Genomic DNA, 24,758 nt, shown 5'->3' with positions numbered 1-24,758 from the left:
TTTAAAATAGTGGGGATACTTGATTAAAATTTTTAATCGGGTTAATTGCGGGGTCTGTAGTTAGTCACATTTTGTTAGAAAACTATATGTAGATAAAATAAGCAAGATTTTAAATTCAAAAACCTTTTTGCGGTTAAAATATTGACTAGACACATGAGCTCAAAAACAAATATATGTTTTTTTTATTTGATATGTTATGCAAAGTCCTTCTTTCTTTTTTGGCCTCTAATTACTTCTGACTTGAGTATTTGGTCCATGTGACAAAAACGTTTAGAAACCTCTGAGCTATGGTATATTTTTGTTTTAACAGACTTCCACAAAAAGCAAACTGCACAATCGTAAGAAGAAAAGAGAAACTTTATTAAACACTCATCACGTCTGCAGCTTGCAGTAGTCGCTGGAAGTTGAAGTTAGCATCGCTGTGAAAATCTACAAGATCAAAATACTCCACATGTACATCCATGTAGCAAAAAGGCAGCATGTGAAAGTCGCCACATCGGCTAAATGGACTTTACGTACAAGTGTGAAACAATCCTGGCCCGACAGCAGAGGCAGAATGTTCATAGCTTCCTTTGCAAAGCCCCCAAAGAATCTTTAACCATGAAATTGCCCCTCAATCCACGTTGACATCGAGATTATTCAAATTTAAAATATAAAAATTCACACTGTTGAAACTTTTTTTTTTAAATCCTCTGAAAACAAAGTTATATTTACATCAGTTATTAACAAAAACAACTCCAATCTTCAGTCTAGTTTGGATTTAAAAGAAATAAACCTGCCAAAAATAAATAAATCTGTTGTACAATTTTCTCAGAACAAACAAAATACAGAGGGGCCCTCGCACTTTCATAGCTGCAGGTTGACCGATTCCTGGATTTTTCTGTGCAAGTTTACTCCAATTTATTCCTAAAAAATGTATTTGTGGATTTTTCGTAGAGCATATCTAAAACATTCAAAAGAAAGATGCATGTTGGGAAGCTGAGATGGCGAGGTGCAACGCTACCCGACACGCCACTGGCTAGCTTTTGGAAAGCAGCACATTCAGGAGTTTAATTTTCCTTGTAGATGCAGAGTTTCTGCAGTAGTGCCGAGACGGTTTCCATGGTAAGTATTAATGCATAAAAGGTATATTTGGTGTTTGGAGTATTAAAATAGGCAGTTATCAGTATTTCTCGAGGAAGCCTCCAGTGTTTGAGGATTTCGGTGTTTGTGGGGGTCCACTGTAAGGGATATTCATTTCCGGTGTCATGTTTTAAGTGTTTGGGCTACTTTTTATTAGAATAGGGTAAATTTGTTAAAAAGAAAATAAATTTCAGTTTCATGTCTTATTTTTTTATGTTTTAAAGGTCAGTTATTTGTATTCTGGTACTTTACTTCATGAAGTGATAGACACATAGCAGCACACTGTTCATACTTTAAATTAGTACTTTGGTAGTGATGATGATGATGCTTTTATACATATATATATATATATATTTTTTTTTTCCCTAGACAAAAACGCTGGATTTAATGGAAATATGGCATTACGTTAAAAGAATGTGGTTTAAAATGAAAAACATTAAAAATGATTTTTTTTTAAAAACAGCGTTGTTATAACATTTAAACTAGCGAACCAACTGATTTATGCTTGTGATGGTAGCTACACGCTCATGATTTCACTACCGCTGCAAGGATACATTCTTGTCTGCCCCGTCGGGAAGCGCGTTCAGAGTACAAAATCTGAAGCAGCCGAAATCCAAGCCGCTCCTGTAGCCGTCTGTGTCGCTCAGCAGCTGAGGCCTCCGTGAGAATATCTAACACGGCCGTTCTCAGGATACAGAGACAGCTCCTCTGTGCTGCCCAGCCCGTTGTTCAACTCTGGGAGACGCAGGAAGACAGGAAAACTGACGGAAACTCACCCAACACTGGAATCATTCACTTGGCTTAACATAAAAAAATTTAAAAAATGTGGTCACTTTACATTTCCCAAACTCTATTCTGAGTAGGCATGGATAAAACAAATCCTTTAAATTTATGTACAATTCTTTGAGGTAACAGATAAGCTGAGTCGTCATTGGCGGTACGCCACGCCTTACCTCCTTCATTAATTTCCTGATAAATAATCATCGCCTTCTGTGTAAATAATCACCAGAGACGAAAATTTATGGTGATTTAAATATGAATAAAACAGTGTTTGCTTAAACCCCTATGAATTTTTTTTAAGTGGAGCAGTTTTAAGACAACTTTGATGTTGCCCCCCCTTATATTAACAATTAGCTTCAACCTCTGGGACAAACTAATAAATCAATGGATAAAGATGCATCTGAGTTATCTATCTCAGGCAAGATATTAGCTGCTAATAAATGACCTATTAGATAGGTATAGACAATATACCTGAAAAATACTTGATTTTTTCATTTTAATATCTGAAATACTGCTAAACTGGTGATGTGACCTTTCTTGTTTTATTCACAGTTTGCTCTCATGCTGTTGCACTCATCTTCTCTTTCCACTCCACGCCGGTGTTTTTAATTTTTAAGCAGTTTTTAGGCACGGTGGCGAAACCTGAAACTGCACCGCGCGAGTTACTCAACAGGTTGTTGCTAGGTAACCAAAGAGCGAGTGTCTGTTGATGCCACCAACCGTGCTAGCCTTGAGGGGCTGAGCTCCTGAAGCCTTTTCTCTGCCTACATCCCCCGGAATGCCGTGCGGCTCTGGGTCGGAGTTCAGTAACGTTGTTTAATACGCTATCAGACATTATTATCGCCCTACTTTTACAGAACTTTGCTTCAAATATCGTGAACTGCACCTTTTCAGCTCCCGTAGCTATCAGCAGCTTAGCTAACATTATAGCTAGCAGTAAACACTGAACAGCTTAATTATGAATTTGAAAATAGTGACTGGGATCTGAGCTGCACCTGAGAAAATGAGCTTCTCCTTCATGATGTTGACGTCTCGACTGGGCCGTCGTACCACCGCGCTCAGCATGATCTGCTCTGGGTTATAGTTCTGCATGCCGCTTATCCTCCACCTGTTGCGACAAACACATTCAAACCATTGTGAGAAAAAATAGGTATTGGATAGAAGGAGCAACCCGCCTTGTGTTCAAGCGATTGCAAGGCAAGGCAACTTTATTTTTATAGCACCTTTCAGCCAAAGACAATTCAAAGTGCTTGTATAAGAAAATTAAAAACATAAGAAAAAAAATCAAGCAGATTAAAAAATAAACATTAAAATTTTGAGTATAAGGAATGAATAGAATTTTTTTTAAATGTAAGAGTAGGCAATATCAAATAAGAAAGTTTTTAACCTTGTGTTAAATAAACTCAAGGTAAGGGCAGTTTTACAGTGAGCAGGAAGCTTATTCCAGACCGCTGCAGCATAAAAGCTAAAAGCTGCTTCACCATGTTTAGTTCTGTCTCTCGGAATAGTTAGTAGGTTTGATTCTGATGATCTTAAAGGTCTGAGTGGTATATATGGTTGAAGAAGATCAGAAATGTAGTCTGGGTTTCTATTATGAAGTGCTTTGTAAACCATTAAATTCTATTCTTTGAGCAACAGGCAGCCAGTGCAGGAATCTGATCTCTCTTTGTTTTAGTAAGGACTCTTGCAGCAGCATTCTGGAGAAGCTGGAGCTCTCTTATTGCTTTTTTTGATAATCCAGTAAAAAATGCCATTGCAGTAATCGAGTCTACTAAAAACAAAGGCATGAACTAATTTTTCAGAATCTTGTGGGGACATGAGTTTTGTAATTTTAGCAATATTTTTTAGATGGTAGTATGATGTTTTTATGATAAATTTGATGTGGTTATTAAAGTTCAGATCAGGATCCATGATCATTCCCAGATTCTTGGCTTCGTCAGAACATTTTAAACCAATGGACTGAAGGTGGGTGATTATTTTTAATCTATGCTCTGTTGGTCCAAACACTAATATTTCAGTTTTGTTTTTATTTAGTTGGGAGAAAATTTTTGGCCCATCCAGACATTAATCTGCTCAATACATTTAGTGAATATTTAAACCTGACTGTAATCTCCTGGTGAAAGACTAATCTATAGCTGTGTGTCATCGGTATAATTGTGGTATTCTATTTTATTATTTCGTATAATTTGAATTAATGGAAGCGTATAGATATTGAAAAGAATCGGCCCCAGGATGGAACCTTGGGGAACTCCACAGGTAATTTTGTTCACTTTGGATTTAAAGTTGCCTATGGACACACAAAAGGTTCTGTTGGACAGGTAAGATTTAAGCCAGCTGAGTACTATACCGTAGACACACATGGGTGAAAATCAGATACGAGAGGACAGTGAAGGGAGGCAGGATCAGACCAACAGTGGCAGGCGTACAAAGCACGAGGAGGAGGACAGAGAGAGGTGGAAACAAAGGCTAAGGGGGACGCCACGGTTACCTGATCATATGATAGCTGACAGATGCCAGGGAGCAGCAGAGGAAGGTTGAATGCAGATCAGGCAGAGCGCAGGACAAAGAAAGAGCGTGAGAGGAGAAGAAGACAGGAGGACAGTGAGAGGTCGCGGCACAGAGGACGAAGATGGCCGACATGATGAGAATGACGAGCTACAGCGGACAAAACTTTAATCTGGTCCAGTTCGACACACATCCTGTCTGGACAACAAACTGTCGCTGAAAATTCCAAAATGTTATCGAAACAATATTTATGTTTTCCGACACAAGTTTCAGTTGGCTTTCATCATGATTGAGATTAAGGAGAAGCATAAATAGCCATGTGGTGAAGCTCAGTGTCAGCACTACAGACTCATTTCAAACCAGGCACTTTGCAAGAAGACTGTAAAAGTCAGGAAGTTCACTGAACGAAAACGTTGCCCCCCCACCTTCCAAAACTTCAGCTCTTCAGAAATAATCCACACTGCAAAGCAGGACGTTTTATATACCAGTTAAACACTCTACAGTCGGTCTTCGTTTGACGATCAGTTTTCTTTCTCTAGACATTAGCCAAGCAAAACATGCTACAAGGTTGTCTGTAGAAGGATAACATGCTACACTACTCTTGTCTTTTCTTCAGCACTCTCCACAGCTTTTCTATAGAGTTTAAGTCTGAGGAATGAGGCTACAGTACATTTATGTTGACTGGGAAATGTTACACGTTTTGACGAGTCTGCCAAGAGACCTTGAATCCGCTCTAAAACCTGAGATTTCTGTCGATAAACAGAAATTTTGAGTTAAAGCTCAGAAATTTTCAAGAAAAAAACTGTTGAAAACGCTGACATTTTTTTTTAGCTTTTTCTAGAACCTTTTTTCTTTTTTTTCTGGCAAATTTTCAACTTTGCAAAAGCAGAAATCTCCACGGTTTTTTCTAGTAAATGTCTGAGATTGAGCTCAAAAAGACCCATTAATCACAAAAGTATGGTTTACTGACAAAGGCCACAAGATTTTTATTTAAAATGTCCAGATATTTTAAAGAGCCCTAACAATAAAGGAAACAGACCCACAGAATCACAAATTCTCCACCATTAGCAACAGTAGGTAAAGCAGTATGTTTGAGTAGAGAAGCAATGTTTATAAGCCAACCCAAAAATACCTTCAGCAAAGCTAGAGAATGGTGGATCAACACCACTTTGAAAGATTACAAGAAAATCTGGCTACTTGGACATAAATGACACGTTAAAGAAAGAGGACTGACTGGAGGCTTTTGAACAGTCTTTTATATCTGTGAAAATGAACGTACTTCTGGAAAAAGAAAATCCCCATGATGACAGCGACAGAGACGAGGTCTGAAGAGATCCAGATGAAGTTGTAAGCACTGTGACTCTGTGAAGAAGGAAAGAAGTCATGTAATTTCTTGCTGTTGCCACTAGATGTCACCACATATCTAAAGCTACTACAACAAAAACAGCTCAGGACAGCATCATCACTTCCGATCTGTTCTCAGCTTCTTTCAAGGGTCCTGTGCTGAACTAAAGACTTATTCCACATCTCCGCCTCGTTGGGCCATCATCGGTCTCTTTCCTTTCCCCCTCTGTCCTCTTGTGTTTCTGAGTGACCTCGTCTGCAAGCTGAAGTGTGTGTGCTGTCGGACGAGAGAGCTGTTTACCATGAGCCAGACGGGGTAAGGCACTTTTTGAAGAACTTGAGGGGCGTCAGAAGACACGTAAGGCACCCCGCTACACCACAGGGTGGAGTAGAGCCAGGGCTCATTCACAGGGTAGACAGTCACGCTCACATTGTTAGCCAGATAAACCCTGAGGGCGGGGGAAACAAAAATACATGTCAGCAGTAAGAACAGAGGTCCTATAACTCTCTTTTTGTCTCTCTGCAGTCAGTGGAAAGTTAAAACTATTAAAACTAACTTATATTGCTAATAATACTGGTCAGAACTGGAGCATCTTGATGAAAGCTGTTGCAACTGTAGGTTTTTCAGTAGCAAGTCAGTAGCATGTGTTCTTCTATAGAACATGTGAACAAAGTATGTAGTTCATAGTATTAGTTTGAAAAAGTAATTTATTAAATCAAATGCATTTTGGAGAACAAATCCATTTTTACTTCTATCTGTTGTTTTTATTTACCTTCGATTTTGGGGCTTTCTCAAAATAAACTGCACTTTAAACTGCAGAGATAACATTTTAATGATGGGATGCTACTGAATTATATGTTTGAACCAATGAGTGTAATTAAAGGATTATCACTTTTTGCTCCATTGCTTTTACATCTTCTGATCTTAAATACAACCATAGAAACCAACAGCCAAGACATAAAGGAAGAACACGAGGAAAATGTGAAAAACATTTCAGTCCAGAGACAAATTTGACCTGCTCTGTTCGATGAAAGTTTTTCACGAGAAAAAAGTTAAAACTTGATTCATTGCTGGATATCATTAGCTCGGCTAAAAATAAGCTCCTTTTTATCTTCCTAGGACTGCTTCTGAGCCCTTTATCGGTTGCTAAGCAATAGCCGCTCGCTCTTACTGAATGTCTTGGTAGCTGATCTTTCTGTAGTGGATGGTCAGACTTGTAATTCCTCTGTGCCTTATCTCCTCCACTGACAGTTTCTCATTTGTTGTCTGCAGAAGACCTCGCACCCTTCCTCTGTCCGTGTCAGGGGCCCAGGTCACCTGGCAAAAAGAAGCGGAAGGTGAGAAAATCCTGACTAAACAGTGTGCAGATAAGGTGTTAAAAAATTATTATATAAGGGGAAACTGCTACTTGACCCTTACTTGAATGACTTCAAACTACAAATGCACTGATCAGTTTTGAGCCCAATTTCTGATTTCTCCGGCTGTAAAGTTCTTATTCTGCCTGGTTTTAGCCAACTGCAGTTTCTCTTTACGATGATGAAACAGTATTCGCAATATTTGTTGTTCTGAGCCTTGCTGCCAGTAGTGGTGATCAATGAATTTTATTAGAAGCAGAGGTGAAGCCCCACTATGTCTTCGATAGAGTAGTCCTTCTAAAAAACAAAAAGAAATGTAATTTTGTTGCTCACAAGTCATTTTTTCCATGTCCAAGTCAAGTCCTTAATGATCAAAACTTAGACTTTGACTGACTTTATTGTCATTTTGCATGCACAGGGTGTATACAGAACAAAATTGCGTTGCATACGGCTCAGAACAATGTTTTGATGTTCCAATGTTATGAGATTACTCCAGAATAAAGTAAAATCATCACCTTTCTCTGGGAAATCCCTGCTTTCTGCAGCGTCCACAACGTGTCCATGAACCAGCTGCGGAAGCGCGGGTGCTCCGGCGCAGGCTTGCGGATGTTGAGCAGCACGGAGCTGTTGGCCCTCGCTGCCAGACGGAGCATCTCTACCAGGCTGCAAATCGTCAGGTTTCCTATCCGGCTGCGATCCTTCGGGCTCAGGGTTTTTACCGTCCAGTAGGGGTCACTCTGGAAGCAGAAGGGAGCAAACAGAGAGGCTGAGGATCACACAAGTTCCACTGTCCTAATCGCTATTGATGTGTTTTCAGAATTAGACTGGAAGCTGTCTGAGCCAGAGTGGAATCCAGTACCTCCAAAAACCAGTGGCCTGCATTTAAAGAGTGAATCTCTGTCCAGTTAAAGAAGGAGGCGTCCTCATGGTCTCTGGAGGGGAAGACCTTACTGACGTCTGTGGTCCGTCTTAAGGTGTGGTCCCTCATGAGGAAAGGAACTCCATCCACACTTCCAGAGGGAAAAAAACATCCATTACCTTATCTCCAGTTTATACATTTCCTAATAAATGTAGAGCAAAATTAACTTACAGATACAACACATGATTCATTAGTTTGATGAATTACAGTTTTACTGCATCTCTGACATCAATCTCTAACCACTATTCCACATATCAGCCAGGATCTATGTATAGAAAGAAGCTCAGAACCATGAAATATGAATAAGTCATTATTTTGTAATTAATCACCTGACGGTGACGTCTGCTTCCAGAGAGCTGGCTCCGTGCTGCAGGGCTCTGGTGAAGGACATCATGGTGTTTTCAGGGGCCAGCTAGAGCAAAGAGTGCCACAGTCAGTCACTCTGCAGAGTATAGAAAATACCAAAACTGAACTGCTAATTAAATATCTTAGAATCTTCTGTGTTTTCTGACATGGAAATGTTTGAGAACTGCCAGACTTGACTAGAAGAAAATGGAAGCTTAGATGCTCTAGTCGATGCATAGTGTTGCAATGTTTTTTCAGGTCTTTGGTAAGACCTGAAATTTTGACATTTATCGTTCTCTTTTACGTTTATGTATTTATTTATTGATGCCACGCATTTCTGATCAGCCAATTTTTTATTCCAACACCACAAAATAAAACGACAGAGTTCTGCTGATGACCATGTAATGTGCCAAGTAGGTCGTGAAGGAAGCTACGGTATGAAGCACGCAATTTCGCATGAAAATTGCGTGCGATGTAAAGACCCATCACCCACCGCGAAGAGAGAAGTACCAAGCTGAACAAGATGGCTGTTAATGAGAGGGGTCGTGATATATTTGCCAGTGATAAAAGAGTTTAAACATTCATCTTTCTCTGTAATTGTTCAATATCTGGAGTCGTGACCAACAGGGATTGGAGGGCTTTGCTCGCTTCATTCATTGTCATTACCAAACTACAACCACAGGCAGACTACAATTCGAAAACAGCACAGAAAATCAATGTCATTGTTCACTACTTCTCCTTCTGTTTGCTGTTTGACCAGGATGAAATTCATCCTGAGAAATCGAGCTCAATGGAAGAAATTCCAGATGGAGAACTAAAGGGAGATGAGAATCAAGAGGAATTGCGTAGGAAGGCGTCGGCCAGGCTAGTTGGAGGCTGTTATTCTTGCAGAGAAGTCTGTCAACTGACCATAACCTCAGTAGAGAAGCACAGCTCTGAACATCACTGCATTTGTAGTCAACCATTTTGACCAGTAAGTCCATACCATCATGCACCAAGCTGAACAACATCAGGCTTATTTTGTTATTCAGTTTTACATCTTATCTTCCGCTTTGAAACATGCACACTTTCACTCTGTATGTTAAAGAAGCTTCATAATGTCACCTTTTGAGAGAAAAGATCAGATCAACAGGTATTAAAATATCACATTATTGCTGTATTATTTACAAAAGTAAACAGAATACTAACTAAGGCCCTCTAATTTGGTTCTTAAAGTTCTGTGGCCTCTGTTTTAACAATTGGAGTCTCAGCTCACCATAGGAGCTCCCCGTCGACCAATAATGACTGGTGGTGGTTTGAGGACATGGCGGTCCATAATGCAGGGGCAGGTGAAGGTAAGAGGTGCAAGGCAAAGGGCCAGGAGGACCAGGATGTAGATCGCCAACACCATCACCTGGAAATCTAATAATGAAAAGAAGACAAGACGGATTTACAGGTCATTTTTATCACCTTGCCCACTTTTACATACTCGCTGTTTGTTAGTTTGCTTTTTGAGTATTTAGTTCTTGAAGGATTCAGTTAATTATGTGGACAGGTATCAGCAAATGCATAGAGCTGCTAGATCCATACAATTACAAAGTACAAACTCCAATCTCTAACAGAGCAAAAAAGAAAAAAAACATTCCTTACACACTAATGCAACTGAAGGTTGGATCCTTCACAATGTTCAGTTCATATAAACATCAATACTTACTGGATCTCTCTTTGCGAACCACATAGCCAGCTACCAGCCAGCTCACAGCTGTGATTGTGATCAGGCCTCCAATGTGCAGGAAAGGAGCAGTGAACTAGTAAGAAAGAATAGGGCTGCTCTTAAATGTGTGAAGTCATCAGAAAACATTTGAATCTAAAATAGGGACTTCATAATGGAATGAATACTTGTGATAATAAAATTACTTTTGTGATGCTTAACTGACCCGGGAATTTAAGATGGTGTTGTGCACAGTTTACTTGTCTGACAAATTGCTAAGCATTTGAATTGTCACCCAGGCAGTTTGCATTGGTGCTATTTATTAGCAAGGAATAGTATTCAGTGGCTTACATTAGCATATTTGTAAAGCTTGACATCTTAGCATAACATTGGTTCATATTTTGTTAGTTTTTCCCATTTTGGATAAATAAGTATAATACCAGGTAGTTTCTAACCTCCCCCCAGCAGCTATGTCTGGAGTAACATTTTCATTGTCTTCTTTCATACGTATTACAGAATCAAAATTGCTATAATTGTGAAAATGTGATTTATATGGTGTAATTGTGTTCCCACCTGAAGTGAAACAAGAATAATTTCCCACTCATTTCCCCAGACGTCATCGACAGAGACAAAACCAGAGACAATGGTGAGTAGAGTAGCCAGTACTCCAATCTGTAGAGACAAGGGTTGGTAAACCTAAGCTGTGGTTCTGAAGTGTAAATCGGGTACATCTGTGGTAACAGCTTCAGAGGTCATCTTACAGCACCTTGTGAACCCAGTAGAGATTGAGCTGTTGACCCAAGGATATATGGAAAAGTGCCAAAATCTAAAAAGTACAAACAGTGAGCTGTACATCAAGTGATCATTGTTGAGGCTGCTTAAAGGTTTGGAAGAGGCTGTTACCAGGAGGAATGTGATATAGATGAATCCCACAGTGGTGGAGGTGACGATGGGAATGGTCTCATCCCTCCACTCCCCAGAATGATTGTACACCGACCTGAAGTATGAACAAATAAGAACTGAATTAACCAAGGTGGTGCCATGATGAAACAAGACTATACTGCGTTTCAAAAATATTCAGTTCAAGTCAATCCAGTTCAAAAATACCTTATGTATTGTGAAAGAGTCATTGTTGATGCTGTTGGCAGCAGTCAGTCTGGCAAAGAATCAGAATAGGCTTCTAGCTGAAGACTGTTAACGTTTGACATCCTCGTGACTGCTGTAGCATGCTAACAGCTCAATTTACAGGAACCCAGTAGAGACTGGTTTGGGAACAAGTCTTGGATGACACCACCAGTTGTTGACAAGAATTGCTGATTTAACTCGTGCTTTTGCCAAATGAGATTGCTTCGATTGGAAATCAAGGGGGTAAGTAGATGAAATCAAGGGGGTAAGTAGCTGAGTTCAAAGCCGACAGAAAACACAACTGTCACATTTAAGACTCTACAGGCATACAGCTATCATGTTGAATAATAAAGTTCATGACAATGCAATGAGAGAATGTAACAGGGTAGGATTGTTTGGAGGGACCACTAAATCAAGAACTTTGCCGTTTGCCTCAACCTTTTTTTCAGCAGGCGTTGCTGCAGATGAGGCCAGAGTTGGTCTAGCCATCTCTAGCTCCATTCTGCCATTACTTATGAGCAAGACGATATTTAAACTCCTGTCTTTGAGAGAGAGACTGACCCCCAACCCAGAGGGTTCTAGTGCGAAACTTCAACTACGGTCTTGGCATAGGGATCACAAGGAAAAGATAAAGTCCTGAATTCAAGTGGCTGAGCCGAACTTCCAACCTTAGAGATGGAGTGTGGACCTCCATCATCCAGGAGGAAGTTGTAGTTGATCTCCTGTACTTCATGATCAGGATGTCTACTGGGAGAAACCCTTACGGAAGGGATTCTCCCTCATGAGAATGACTGAGGATTCCCAAAAATGAACTAGAGAAAAGTGATGTCTGTGTTTCTCCTTCTGATGCTGTTACCGTAGCAAACACGACTTGAAATAAGAGGAAGACAATGGATGGATGAATAAGATCCCGTCTTTGTTGAATGGATTGCCAGGAGAAAACAACTCTCCTTTCTTCTCCCAAAACAAAAGATGACTTGTGTCAATCTGAGCACACCTATGGACTTCTAAAACCAGTGTCCTTTTGGAAAATTGAGACCAAAGATAAAATGTTTGGCCATGATTTACATCACTGAGTTCAAAGAAAACCTAAAAAGAAATGTTCTATGTCCCTATATGTTGTTGGGGGGTATTGTGAGGTAAATTAGGATCCCAACTTAATCTGGAATAAGTCCCTGACCTTTCAGATATCCAATATTTTGCCCAATAAGTAAGATACATCAGAGAGGACAACACTTACCAGTTGAAGTCATTGAAATCATTCTGAGCCACCAACCAAAAATAGGTCCAAAAGAGAAGGAGAAGGAAGGAACTACTCAAGATGGTGAACCATGCACACTCCCACTGTGAAGAAAAACAGTGAAAGAACCAAAACTGTTATCTGAATTGACAGGTACAGTCGGATTCAGGTTCAATACACTGTATCTAATGCTTTCTAGCATTTTCAGTTCTGCAAAAGTTTTTATCACTGCAACTTGTCAAACTGTGTTTGTCCATATTCTATATCTGTTTGATTTAATGGTAAAAGTCCCAGACAGTTAACAAGGAAAACAGGACGCTACAATGCTTCAAACTTCAGCCAACTTACCAGCATTCAACCTTACATGAACTGGAAGACTAAACTGGAGCATCCAGAGATCCTCACAGGAACAACAGGGATCAGGATGTTGGAACAACATCCAGGGATGGATGGAAATCCACAACCTCACATCTTTATTATTGAGCTGTTAACCCCGTGCTATTTTTTTAACCAATCAGATAAATGCATTAGAGCAATATTTCTATCTTAAATCAGGTACTCAAAAGTACATTCAGCACTTTGCTCTCAACTGCAAGATATGAAGAGCTATGTTGTGTTACCATTCACTGCTGGCGTCATCTACTAATGGAAGCTAATGGAAATAAAAAAAGAAAGAAAAAAACACTAGTTTTTGAAAATGAGGTACACAAAATAGTGCTGGGTTTGAATCTGTTTGCGTATTTTCCCTGTGCATGTGTGAGTTCTCTCTGGGTACTCCAGCTTCCTCCCACAGTCTAAAAAACATGTTTGTTGGGTGAATTTGCTTCAGCAATATTATCATAAAGTGTTGCTTCTCTCACTTCAATGAAACTTGTGAAAGTAACTTCACTGAATGAATAAGAATCATGTTTTAAAGAAAAATGCAACACACACAGACACACTCATAACATTTATGTTAGTCAGACTTATTTTTTAACACCAGCTTTGTTGCTATAATGTTAATTTTCATCTGCCAGTACCACCAAGACACAGTAACACTATACTTACCTTGTTCTAACATACATGTACGCTACTTATTGTGTTAGCTTTGTAAAAAAATAACTTTTTGTATCTTGTTTTAATTTGTTATTGTATAATTATGTTATTTAAACTTTGCACATAACTTTTCTTTTGTCTGATGGCATTATTTTAAAATATTAAATCAGTTGTTATGCTCAGCTGCTCAGTATTTAAGTATCCCTTTCTTACTCATTTTTCTTACTCATATCTTGTAGTTTCTTGGACAGCTACTTTTATTTGAGATAAAATATGTTGAAGTAGTGCTACTCCCACTAGAGTACAATTGTTTTGATAAAGTGTCCTTATGTATGAGTGTGTGAATGCATGGTTGTTTGTCCTGTGTGTTTTTGTGTTCCCCTGTGATGTCCTGACTTGTGTAGCAAAGGTACAGAGACCTTCTGCGACACTGAAGGACTCTTCCCCTCAGTGGTTAACTGGATTAGAAGCTAATCCAAGCTGAGGGGGAGGAGTCCAGTATGATAGGTAAGCTTAGATTAACTTTTCAGCACACTGTGCCTGGACTATCCCTTTTCCAGAAGCTTATATAAAAGGCTCTGAAATGACAGAAGCGAAGGGTGACAGAAAATGCCATGACAAAAATTTGTTATAAAAAATTAAAATATAAAATTCATTTCAACCAACACTGGCTTTGGTTATTACAATAACAAATTTAATTGTGTCTTTTTTTCTTTTCTTTTTCTTTTTGTCGCTATCTGGAAAAGGAAAGGTAAGGTAATTTTATTTATCTAGCACATTTTCAGCAACAAGGTAATACAAAGTGCTTAAATCAGATTAGTGAGAAACAACAGCACCGTGAACCGAATCACACCAACAGATGATACCGGAAGATTTCCAGAATGGAACCGATTAATTTCCTGAAACGTTACTCAAGTTGCTCTGTGCTGATCTACGTCTGTGGCTCTCAGGGTGGCAGTCTCTTTGTCAGGTTAGAATTGCAGTCTCAGGCAAAAGGGTGAAGAAGAGTTCAAACGAGGCCGTGACTAACAAGACAAGATGAGAAAATCACCTTGGTGAAGATAAATGAGAAGAACAATTCTTCACTCTGAGCTGTAACTCACGGCCTCCTGTGGGGTTTGTCTTCTGGTTCCACTGATCAGAGACAAAGTGACCACATGTAACCCACCACTTATTCTTGTGCACAGCACTGCCACTTTGCTTGCCTCGTCTCCTCTTCTAATACTGTCACTCTGCGCTGCAGTGGAAGCAGATAATAGCTGTGTTTCCATTACAAATGTACGCGGGACTTTGTTGATATTCTGCTAAAGTCGAAAAAAGAAAAAAGAAAACTCAAAATTTTGCAACTGCAGTGTTTCCATTAAACAAGAAAAGCAAAAAATAAAAATCGTGAATAAGTTTGTTCATGCGATAAGTGACTTGCTCCTCGTGCCGCTTCTTTGCCTTTTCTGCCAGTAGTAACATCTGGTTACGAAAAGAAAGAAATGTTTCCATTGCACTGATTTCAATAAGGCCAACAAAACCACCTCTTTATACTTTATATTGAAACATTAAGTTATTGTGTGCTTCCGTTAAGCGACTTTCTTTTTTTTTTTTCTTCGAAATGTCAAATTATGAATTTTAAGGCTGAAGGAAACGCAGCTACTGTTTCTCTTTCTGAATGCTGGACTCTGCCAGCGTTTGATCACACTGAGGGAGACAACATGAAGGCGAGTCAGCTGCGTGCTCGGATGGCTTTCCTCTTCTTGGTTTACACATCGACACTTCCCAGCTCTGAAACTGAGTAAATGGGCTAATTTATGGCGGAGCTGCTGTCGCTCTGTGATAAAATGAGACGTGCAGCAGCGGGGGATGTGGCAGCGCAGCGGGAAACCGAAACGCAACTGGATGTCTGGTTCATTTCAGTGGTCCACTAAATTTGCTGCAGCCTTTATGAAGAGGATCAGCTCCTGCAGTTACTGGGGCCTGATCTGGGAGGCCTGTAAGAATTCACCACATAGAAAGAATGAGATCAGCATCTAAAGGTTTTGTTTCAGACTGTTGGAAATAACAACGGAAAGTCGTCTAAATCCAGATGTCCAACGCTGAGCAATGAGATCATGACACGGAGACACAGAAAGTAAAAGGAGATGTCATCCGATATCAATATCTGTATCGGTCACAATATTGAAAAAAATAAACAAACAAACATAGACCGGATATTGATGGCAATGTGCCCCATCTATAAGGGTAGATCTATTGAGTTTGGTTCTATGCTTTGTGCTCTGAGCGATGTCGTGCTTTATTTATTTTACATTATGTTTAAAATGACTAATTGTACTTTATCAACCATTTGAAAGAAAATTTGTTGCAGTTTATTTTTACATGTGTGACCAAAGTAGTCAACCTATTGTTTTTGTTTTTATTATTTATTTTCCATTGGCTGTTATGCTCCTAATTGCACTGGCTGAACAAATTAAAGTTGTGCTGTTTTTCACCAAGCTTGTGAAATAAATAAATTTGGAATTCAGTAAATGTATGTCTGCATTTAAAACAAAAAGAAACGTTTTAAGTCAATTCAGTACTGTTTTTCTGTATTGTATTCAATACCGATACAGGTATCTGTAACGGTATTGATACAGAAAAACAGGTACCGATACAGATACCTGTACCGATACCGATACAGATATCTGTATCGGTGTTGAAAGTGGCTTGTAGTGAATCAACCAGGCTAAGCCAATCATCAACGTCATCAAATGTTGTCGTTGCATTGTCTTGCAGTCTAGCATGGATCACACGTCTCAGAAAAATGGAGAGAGGTTTCCAGGAATGTTACTTCAAGTTTTAATAGTTCTGTTATGTCAACTAATGGTGATGTAGCGACGCAGAGAAAGAAAAGTCACTTTGAGCTAAATGTTTGCTACGTCTGAACTTATTTGAAAATCTCCCCTTTTTGCAAATTAAATATTTTTCAGAAAAGCAAAAAAAAAAAAAAACATCTTAAAAGAGCATAAAAACCTTTGTTCAAAAAGTGGGAAAGTTATTTCGAATTTTTGTCTTTTCAAATGTGACACTTCAAAATGTGCATAAAAAATGTATCAGGATTCATCAAAATTCTTCGAACCACAGGTGATTTGAGTTATAATCAAACAACATCTGCTTGTGAAGGATGACGCCTAAAAAATGTTGAATTATTAACTACGACAGTTAATTATATTTGGTGTAACTTAAAATGTACTTAAAGGTAAATTTATTTACAGCTAAACAGAACGTAAGTAAGCTAAAATTTATTTTTGATTAAAAAACTGAGTAGCTGGAAAGTCATTTTATTTTGTCTCTGAAGTGAAAATATTTTACCCTCAACTTACATCTGTGGTCATCAAGACAGTCATGGATAAAAATCCTTTCTTTGATGATGAATCATATTACTATTTACTCATCACTAGGTCTTTATATGCATCCTTATTTACACTGCAATTACATCTTTTTGCCTCCAACTGTGCAGCCAAATTGTTAATGCTTTACTTGTGGTAGACAGTTTTCTGTTTTCCTATATCGAGTATTATGTATAGATGCAGATATGCCATTGCTAAACAGGTCAGCCCTCTGGCTTTCGCTTTTCAACTAAAATTGGACATAATCGGGGTTTTTTGTTGTAGATATCTTGTGAGTAAGATAGTTTTTTACGTTTCCACTTTAAGAATCAAGAAATTATTTCCATAAATCGTCTTCATACAGTTTTAGAAAAGTGTCCAAAACACTTTTCTGCCTTTTTCCCTAAAAAAACCCAAAAAACAATAAAAAGATGATCTTGACAGATGCAGACACAACTTTCTTTGTATCTTAGCCGTTTTATGGTTCCCATGCTCTGTTCTTCTCTCACCTTGGAGCTCTCGTCTTGGGAACGCTGGTAGCGTTTCCAGCGGCAACCGTAGATCCCGGTGACCAAAGACAGAAGAACCTGCTTCTCGTAGACCTGTAAGGGTTGGTGTTTCACCATGCTCCTTCAGCCTCAACGCGCCTCCAGTCCGTTAACATCCCACACACGACTGGGAACCCTGAAGAAGGCATGAGGAAGTTACTGCAGACCTTGGAAAAACATCCTCATCCTTCAGCAGCTAATTACACTTTCCTCTGCCTGATGTTATGTCATGAGGTACGCACACTTTTTTTGGCCCAACAACATCAATATGTTGCCAGCCTTTGGCCTTGTTCGGTGTGACGACACTTGTAAGAGCAGAGCAACATGCTGTTTACAGGTGACTCTTGTCTACCATAATGATATGGTTTCTGTTTAACCACCTTTGAGTCAGACTTAAAGATCAGGTACTGTTTCACTTTTAAAACAGAGAAATCAGTGGGTTGGTAGTGAAAAGGAGAAAGCAATCTGTCCAATATCTAGCACCAATCCTTTCTACTGGTTTCTTAAATAATGTCTACGTGACAAAATGTACATTCATAGTTCTATCTGTAATCTTAGTGTTATTCAACACCAGAGCTCATTCTGATTGCAGTGAAGTGTGTTGTGTATTATGTTTAAAGAAGACAGACGGAAGTAAATAACTCGACCAAGCTAAATCGCTCCTTTTCAACAAGTGAGGAATATTTCTTTGATGGTCATAAATGTAGGTATTATGCTTGCACTGTGTGGCTGAAAAACGACATGATTAAACACAAAAAGACAGACAGATGTATAATCACATATATTAAACACACCTGTAAAAGGTTTGCTCCTTTTCTTCTGTGCATTTTGGAAACTACTGTATGTTAACTCAATTCAAGTGATCCAGAGCACATATAAACCCAGCTTTGTCTCTTTTTAACAACCAAATCAGCTGTAAGGAGGTTTTTCATGTAGGACATTAATCTATTCTGAAATCTAAATTTTCCTCACCCATATTGTTGAAGAGATCCTGGAACAAATAGTAATTTCCTTCACAGATAAGGGTCGGTTTCCTGGTCAACAAGCTTTGACAAAACCAACTGCTCCTTTGTCCTTATCTCTTAACGGGGAAAATTACAACATGGAGGACGGCCAAGCTAAATCTGCCTGACTGTGGACGACTTCATTTCCACTTGTGTGGAACATAAACTTAAAAAAAACAAAACAAAGTATGATCAAAAGGCAAAGAAAATCACAATGGTGACCAAATACATTGTGGTCTCTTCACGATCTAAGCCTTGCTTGTCTTCTTTCGGGATTGTAAACCCGCAGTAAACTCCAAAAGATGGATTCAGTCTAGTATAGACAAAGATTTGGGAGACCGTGTCACCCAAGCTGTAGTCTGGCTATGCATTAGAGGTACACAATATTAGAAAATCACAACAATATTAGAGTTAAATGTTGCAAGAACGTTGCGATCAGGCTTCATCCAACAAGATAACAATGAAAGTGTTCATTTCTGACACACAGTGCCATGGCGAACCACTGCTGCATTCAAAATATTCACTTTGCACTATGAATATTATACATATTGATATTGCAATGAGGGTGCAGTCTAATTGAGGACAACAAATCATATGTGCAGCAGATCATAGCAGCAAAAAAGTGCTTTGCTAAGCACTGAAGATGCTTGAATATTGCTTAGACTGACGCAGTTAAAAATAAAATTACATTGAGAAACCCCTCACACTTACGTTACTCATTTGAGCTGTTTGGATTGTTGCTTGTTTTATTCACAGCAAAACAGAAGCAAATATGTGTATTTTGCTAATAAAGTGAGTTTGCAGTATTGCAACCTGAGCAGATAACTAACCAGAGCAACACAATATAGCAGCTAATATAAGCTTGTTGTGCTCCTCCATGACACAGCATGAGGCTGCTGAAAACTCCTAACACATTCAACAAATGGTCTGTATTTTGGTCCATTTATCAAAATCAAAATACTTAGATAATCAAAGCACTAAATCATTGTTGTATGTAGCTGTGATCCAGGGTTCAGTTTAATGATTTTGTGTGAGATGGAAACGAATCTCAAAAGATCCGATACATTTATTGTTCTGAGTTTAACCCAACATGGAGGCTGTAGCTAAAGGCAAACCTAACATTTGTTTCTAATTGTTTTACAATCAAATAGATATTTAAAGGTGTGGTTTTTTTTAACATTTTATAGGTCAGACTTGTTTTGGATGATTTCATGGAATCTCTAACAGTGAGAAAATAACCGTTGTGTGAAGAACTTGGATTCTGAATAAATTGTTCTAAACTCTAACTTGTGAAAATATTCAATTTTTTTTTTTGTTATTGTTGAACTGGAAACAGGGCCTTGTAACTAAAGGTGTTGTTTGTTTTTTTTGCTTGTTTACTTCTTAATGACATAAATACATTTATTTTTTTCTATTAAAACTTGTGATTGTTGTCAATAAAATCCAGTTTGGTGTTGGGCTCCTTCAGAACCTAGACCTTGAAATTAAACAATCCAATTTAACTGAGAAAACAAGTAGAGTGGTTGCACAGCTGTAATACTCATGTATTATTGAGCAAGCCGTAGGAACAATTGTAAGATTTTTACAAGAATTTCAGACAAAGCTTGGTTGTGTTTTGTCCTCCTGCTTCCAGCTCTGAGGTTTTCATTGAAGTCAATGAAGTTCTGAACAGATATAAATGCCAACCAGTAAAATAAAAGGTAAAAAAATATACAGATCAAATTTTTGGAACGTCCAATCTAGAGTTCAGAAAAAAAACAAACAGGTTGTGTCAAATAAAAAGCAACAGCGTGGAATGAAAACAGAAAATGAGCACAGCAGCTTGAGAGGGAACAGAAACGGTCATGTCAACAGTTTGGCAGCATTTCAGATATTTAAAACAAAAAAAAAAACCAAATCAATAATTATTGATATGAAACGCTTGTAACATGTTACGTTTTTCAGACACATCGCCCACCCTAACCAGAGACACTCCTCAGATACTTTCTATTAGTAGCCTTGGATTTTACTTAGGGGCGTCATGGTGAAGGGCGCTAGTTACAAATATGCACAGATCTTCATAAAAAGAAGAAGCATTTTTTAGCTTCTTCTTTACAATTATGCTCTATTTTGTATTGGTTTATCGTGTACAGTGACAATAAAACATACCGACGTTCAATTGTGCTTTTGTGGAAAAGTTGCCTTTTTACTAAGCAAACATCTTCATTGGCTTTAGTCAAAATCCCTCTCAAAAAGTCTTATTTTTTTCCTCCTTACTTTCTCATCATCGGGGCTTGAACCGAGTCTCAGCTCAAACGATACAATAATCCCTAATCTTAGCCACTCAGCTTCCACAAAGCCTTTATTGCGTTTGTCCATTATCATCTCAGGCACTGTTGTCTGTTTCCACTCTGTCACAAATACTTACACCGATAACGTCTTTAATCTCCCACTGAACCTGGCCTGAAAGCGCTTTCCATCGGTGACAAACACTCAATACCCACTCAGAGGAAACCGTGGGAGGGTTCCAGCAGGAAACAAAGGCAATGAGATTAGCAGCTGCCGAGCTAAGCAGGACACGAGAAGAGCTCAAGTTGAGGTGAGACGCTTCCGGCAGAGCTTTCTGCCAGGACAGTGAGTGACCGAGGCAACAGCACAGTTTTAGCCACGCTGCACATATGAGAAGTGTTGATATATCTTCTAATTAAGTCTGCTTATTTTTTTAGTATTTGCTTTGCTGATTTAAGCCCTCGGCGTTCATAGACCTGTTGTTGCTAAACAACCACACAAGACTGCAAAACCCTCAGCAGTGAGCAACAGAATAAGACGTCAATTATTGTCTGTTGGTGGGGAAAATTCAGGTGGAGCAAAGTGACTGGAAAAAATCCAATCACTGGATAAAAAATAAAAACAGAAAAAGACAATTAGAAAATAAAAAAAATAAAAACAGAAAAAGACTATTAGAAACACAGTGAAGTACAATATGCCTCCCCAAAAATGTGCAACTGTGTAGGATATTCAAAGAAATGGACAAAATGTGCAAAATGTGTAATTGAGCATTGTTTACAAGAAGCACAGACCAGTGATGTACTGGTTCATCCCTCAGCTTCATTTAGTAATATTTATACCATATTAGTCTCATAAACAACGTTTTGCAGGAGGTAGGTATTTACTCAACATTTTAAAAGTGAACTTTTCTTTTTTTTTTTTAAATTGTTGAACATTTATCTGCTGAGCATTTGACTTTATTTACTTTTTTTTTCTTTAAACGTTTCTCAGCTGACTTATGAATCAGAACACGATTAAAGAATTAGAATATTTACTTTTCGTTCATTTTATTTGATGCAGCTTTTATTTGCAGTTGAATCAATTTAATTACATTAAACTGATTCGAGCTGTTTGTTTTTTAATCCATCTGTAGCGCAAATATAACATTTGACTGAATTGTCTGTGATTATTTATGTCAACAACAACAATTAACGTTTTCAGAAATTCAATTAAAAAAAATTTCCAGAACGAGGCCGTATATTAAAAGTCCTGCTTTGACAGTGAAACTGTCTGAATGTACGTTTAATATCCCACCATAACTACGTTTATTACAAGAAGTCAACAATGATCCCGCTGCGGGCCAAGAGAGATTATATGAAGATAATCCAATAAAGAGCGAACAAACACTCACCTTGTCTTCTCTGCAGACTTCTCCACCTTCTCAGGGTTGAACACTTGCAAATTCCCTATTTATTTCCACGGACCTTCACATCTCTTCGCAGATAAAAGTTTCAGACAGAAAAGGAAAATGACTGAGCAGCCTTCTCCCGCGAACCAGCGGCCCACATCAGCCTTCACAACACCGGACTGTCCAGAACCTGAGGTGGTTCCTCTACCTGAGCGCGCACGGCTGAGCTGCAGTTGCTAATCCGTGTGACACGATCTGTGGGAGGAGTTAGGAATTACGCTGGAGAAAGAAGAAGAAGCAGCAGCAGCAGCAGCAGCAGTTTACTACGACGGCGTAGTAAAGTCGTTGTAGATAGAAAAAAGAGGAAGTTTCAGCAATAAACTAAACAAAAACTCAGAAATATTGAGACTATCGGATAGTCTTTCAGGAAAAAAACAAAGAGTTCAAAAATTTTCTAGAGAAAAAAAACACCTCAAATTTTGAAATGAATCTTTTTCTCAAAAGTCTAAAAAAATTTTGACATTTGAAATTGAGAAATTTCAAAGTTTCTTCTAGAAAATTTCTGAGATTATTCTCAGTATTTATGTGTTTTAACAAGCGAATGTCTGAGATTATTATTATTATTATTATTATTATTATTATTGGGCTGAAATGTACTCTTCTTTTTTTCTTATATGCAAACAGCCTCAGTACGGATTTTTTTTTCTTTTTTTGTCAAACATAATGTCCAAATAATTCAGTTTGACACGTATCAAGTCTTGGACTTGATACCAATATGCCACTTTCTTATTGGTATCAAGAGAGTATCTGTGTCGGTATCCCAGGTCATTTTTCATACAGGGAAATCGCTGCCTTAAAAAATTTCAAGACTCATAAGCTGCTGCAGTTTTTTCCCCCTGAAAACATCAGACAGTTCTTTATATTTCACCAGGTGTTCACTCTAACTTCAACCACCAGGAGGAACTAAATGTTGGTGGTTTAAACCTCACTGCAAACCTGATGCAAAATCATCTGAGGTGATATTTCTGTGTCTTTTCTTAACAAAAACTAATTGTTTCTTATTATACCTGACAGAAACATTTAACACTTAATTTCTTCAGCTTATATTGTATATATTGCAGCCATACATACAAATATTGAATGCTGCAAAATCAAACAGGCTTTCATAGGTTTTTTTTTCTTCTTTTTTTCATGACTTTAATTTCTACAGATAAATCTTTCAGATATTTTCTCAACATCGGACATTGACCATATTAGCATTTTTATTCTTCTACTGCATAATAAAAAGCTTTTATTTCTAGATCAGCGGGCTTCACTGGGCAGTGTGTTTAGCTGAAATAGGAGGCTCTCACCCAGCAGCCATTGTACCTCCACTGACTGAGAGGAATGAATAACTCACAGAATGGATCATCAGTTTGTCTGTTAACGCAACAAAAATATCTCAGATCTCCGTATACTCCTTATTTTATATCTTCCAAACAACTGTGTTTGTTGTGAAGTTTAAATATTTGTGAATCTTTTTCTACATGTTGCCCGCTAACTTGCATGACAGTCTTACTGTCACATTTCCGATTTCGCATCGCTGATCTATGACCTTTGGGTTATAAGAATAAAGTGAAACTTTCCAAGAAAACGCCGATCCTCCACCTTCCTCTCTCCACCTGGATGCTGTTCAGAAGAGAACCATCTCAGTGTCATAAGGTGGAGCACAGGCAAAGAGTTGGAGCAGATGAGTAACATCCTGTAAGCTATCTATTCCCGGCTCAGCAGTAGCAGATTAACTGTTGGTTTGGGATAATTACGGCAGATCCCTTTAATCCCAAACAATTGGCAGTGAAGGTCTTCTAACTAGAAGTTTTCCAGCAAGGGAAAAGGAGCTTTGTGTTTTTAACTTCAACATTTAATATAAGTGATCTCAAAGAGCCAACACAACGTTATTAATTAGGGTAACTTCATCCTGAAAAATACGGATTCCTAAGAGGCCTTCTTGTTATCTTCTTATTCTAACACAGGTATTTGTTGACCTCTAGTGGCCGCTTACAGTAACTACATTTACTGGACAACGTTGAAGTAGTTAAAAACACTTGAAGAAAGAATATTTTCCAAAGATCCTATGGTGGAATATATATTCGTAATAATCATTACTTTACTTTAAGTGATTAATAACGAGAACGGTGTATTTACGTTTATTTGTAACTCGAATAATAATTATTCATTTAGTCCTTGTTTGTAATGTAACACCTAAAATAAAATAGGTATACCCTAAGATGTTTAAACAATAGCTTTAAGGAGTGAATAATTGGTTTAAATTACAGAATGCTAGTCATCCTTTCAAAATAAATAAATAAATACATCAATAAATAGCAAACAATAGATTTGATATCAGTTTTCTCATTATCAAATGTATTTTTAGCAATAATAACAACAAGCTATTATTATTAATATTATTGTTGTCGTTATAAATAAGTGAAAGGCTGTTCTTTATCAAGCTTAAAATCTGAAGCTAACTTCGCTGTCTTTTGGCTCCTAAGCAAGTGACTTCAGTAAGAGTTTAAAGATGGATTCGTTGAACAGGGAATGAATTCTTAGGGCATAATAATAAATAAATAAATAAAAAATAAAAAATAAATAAATAAAATACATATCTCGGTCGCGTTTGCGCGCACGTGAGCGCGGAACTTTGGGTCAAATCTGAATTTTACGTGACGCGACTGAGAACGTGACGCAACAGGTGAGT

At 38.2% G+C, this 24,758-nt stretch overlaps 1 protein-coding gene across 1 annotated transcript; it reads right to left on the bottom strand.

The window, feature by feature from the left end:
• Window positions 1-339: 339 nt before the first annotated feature.
• gdpd5a (glycerophosphodiester phosphodiesterase domain containing 5a) lies at window positions 340-22,264 on the bottom strand. The gene is made up of 16 exons (XM_032575404.1): window positions 22,025-22,264; window positions 17,324-17,498; window positions 12,427-12,530; window positions 10,965-11,058; window positions 10,828-10,887; window positions 10,635-10,733; window positions 10,065-10,158; window positions 9,627-9,772; window positions 8,356-8,438; window positions 7,967-8,117; window positions 7,623-7,844; window positions 6,924-7,069; window positions 6,053-6,200; window positions 5,687-5,769; window positions 2,898-3,010; window positions 340-1,857 (listed from the first exon to the last, which is right to left on the bottom strand). Exons 2-16 carry the CDS (start codon window positions 17,438-17,440, stop codon window positions 1,766-1,768), a joined length of 1,752 nt encoding a protein of 583 aa, XP_032431295.1. The 5' UTR covers window positions 17,441-17,498; window positions 22,025-22,264; the 3' UTR covers window positions 340-1,765.
• Between the last annotated feature and the right edge of the window lie 2,494 nt (window positions 22,265-24,758).

Source organism: Xiphophorus hellerii, chromosome 11 (genome assembly GCF_003331165.1).
Source record: "Xiphophorus hellerii strain 12219 chromosome 11, Xiphophorus_hellerii-4.1, whole genome shotgun sequence".
Classification (NCBI taxonomy): domain Eukaryota; kingdom Metazoa; phylum Chordata; class Actinopteri; order Cyprinodontiformes; family Poeciliidae; genus Xiphophorus; species Xiphophorus hellerii.
The sequence above is the reverse complement of the archived record's forward strand: the minus strand, read 5'-3'. Positions and strand labels throughout refer to the sequence as shown.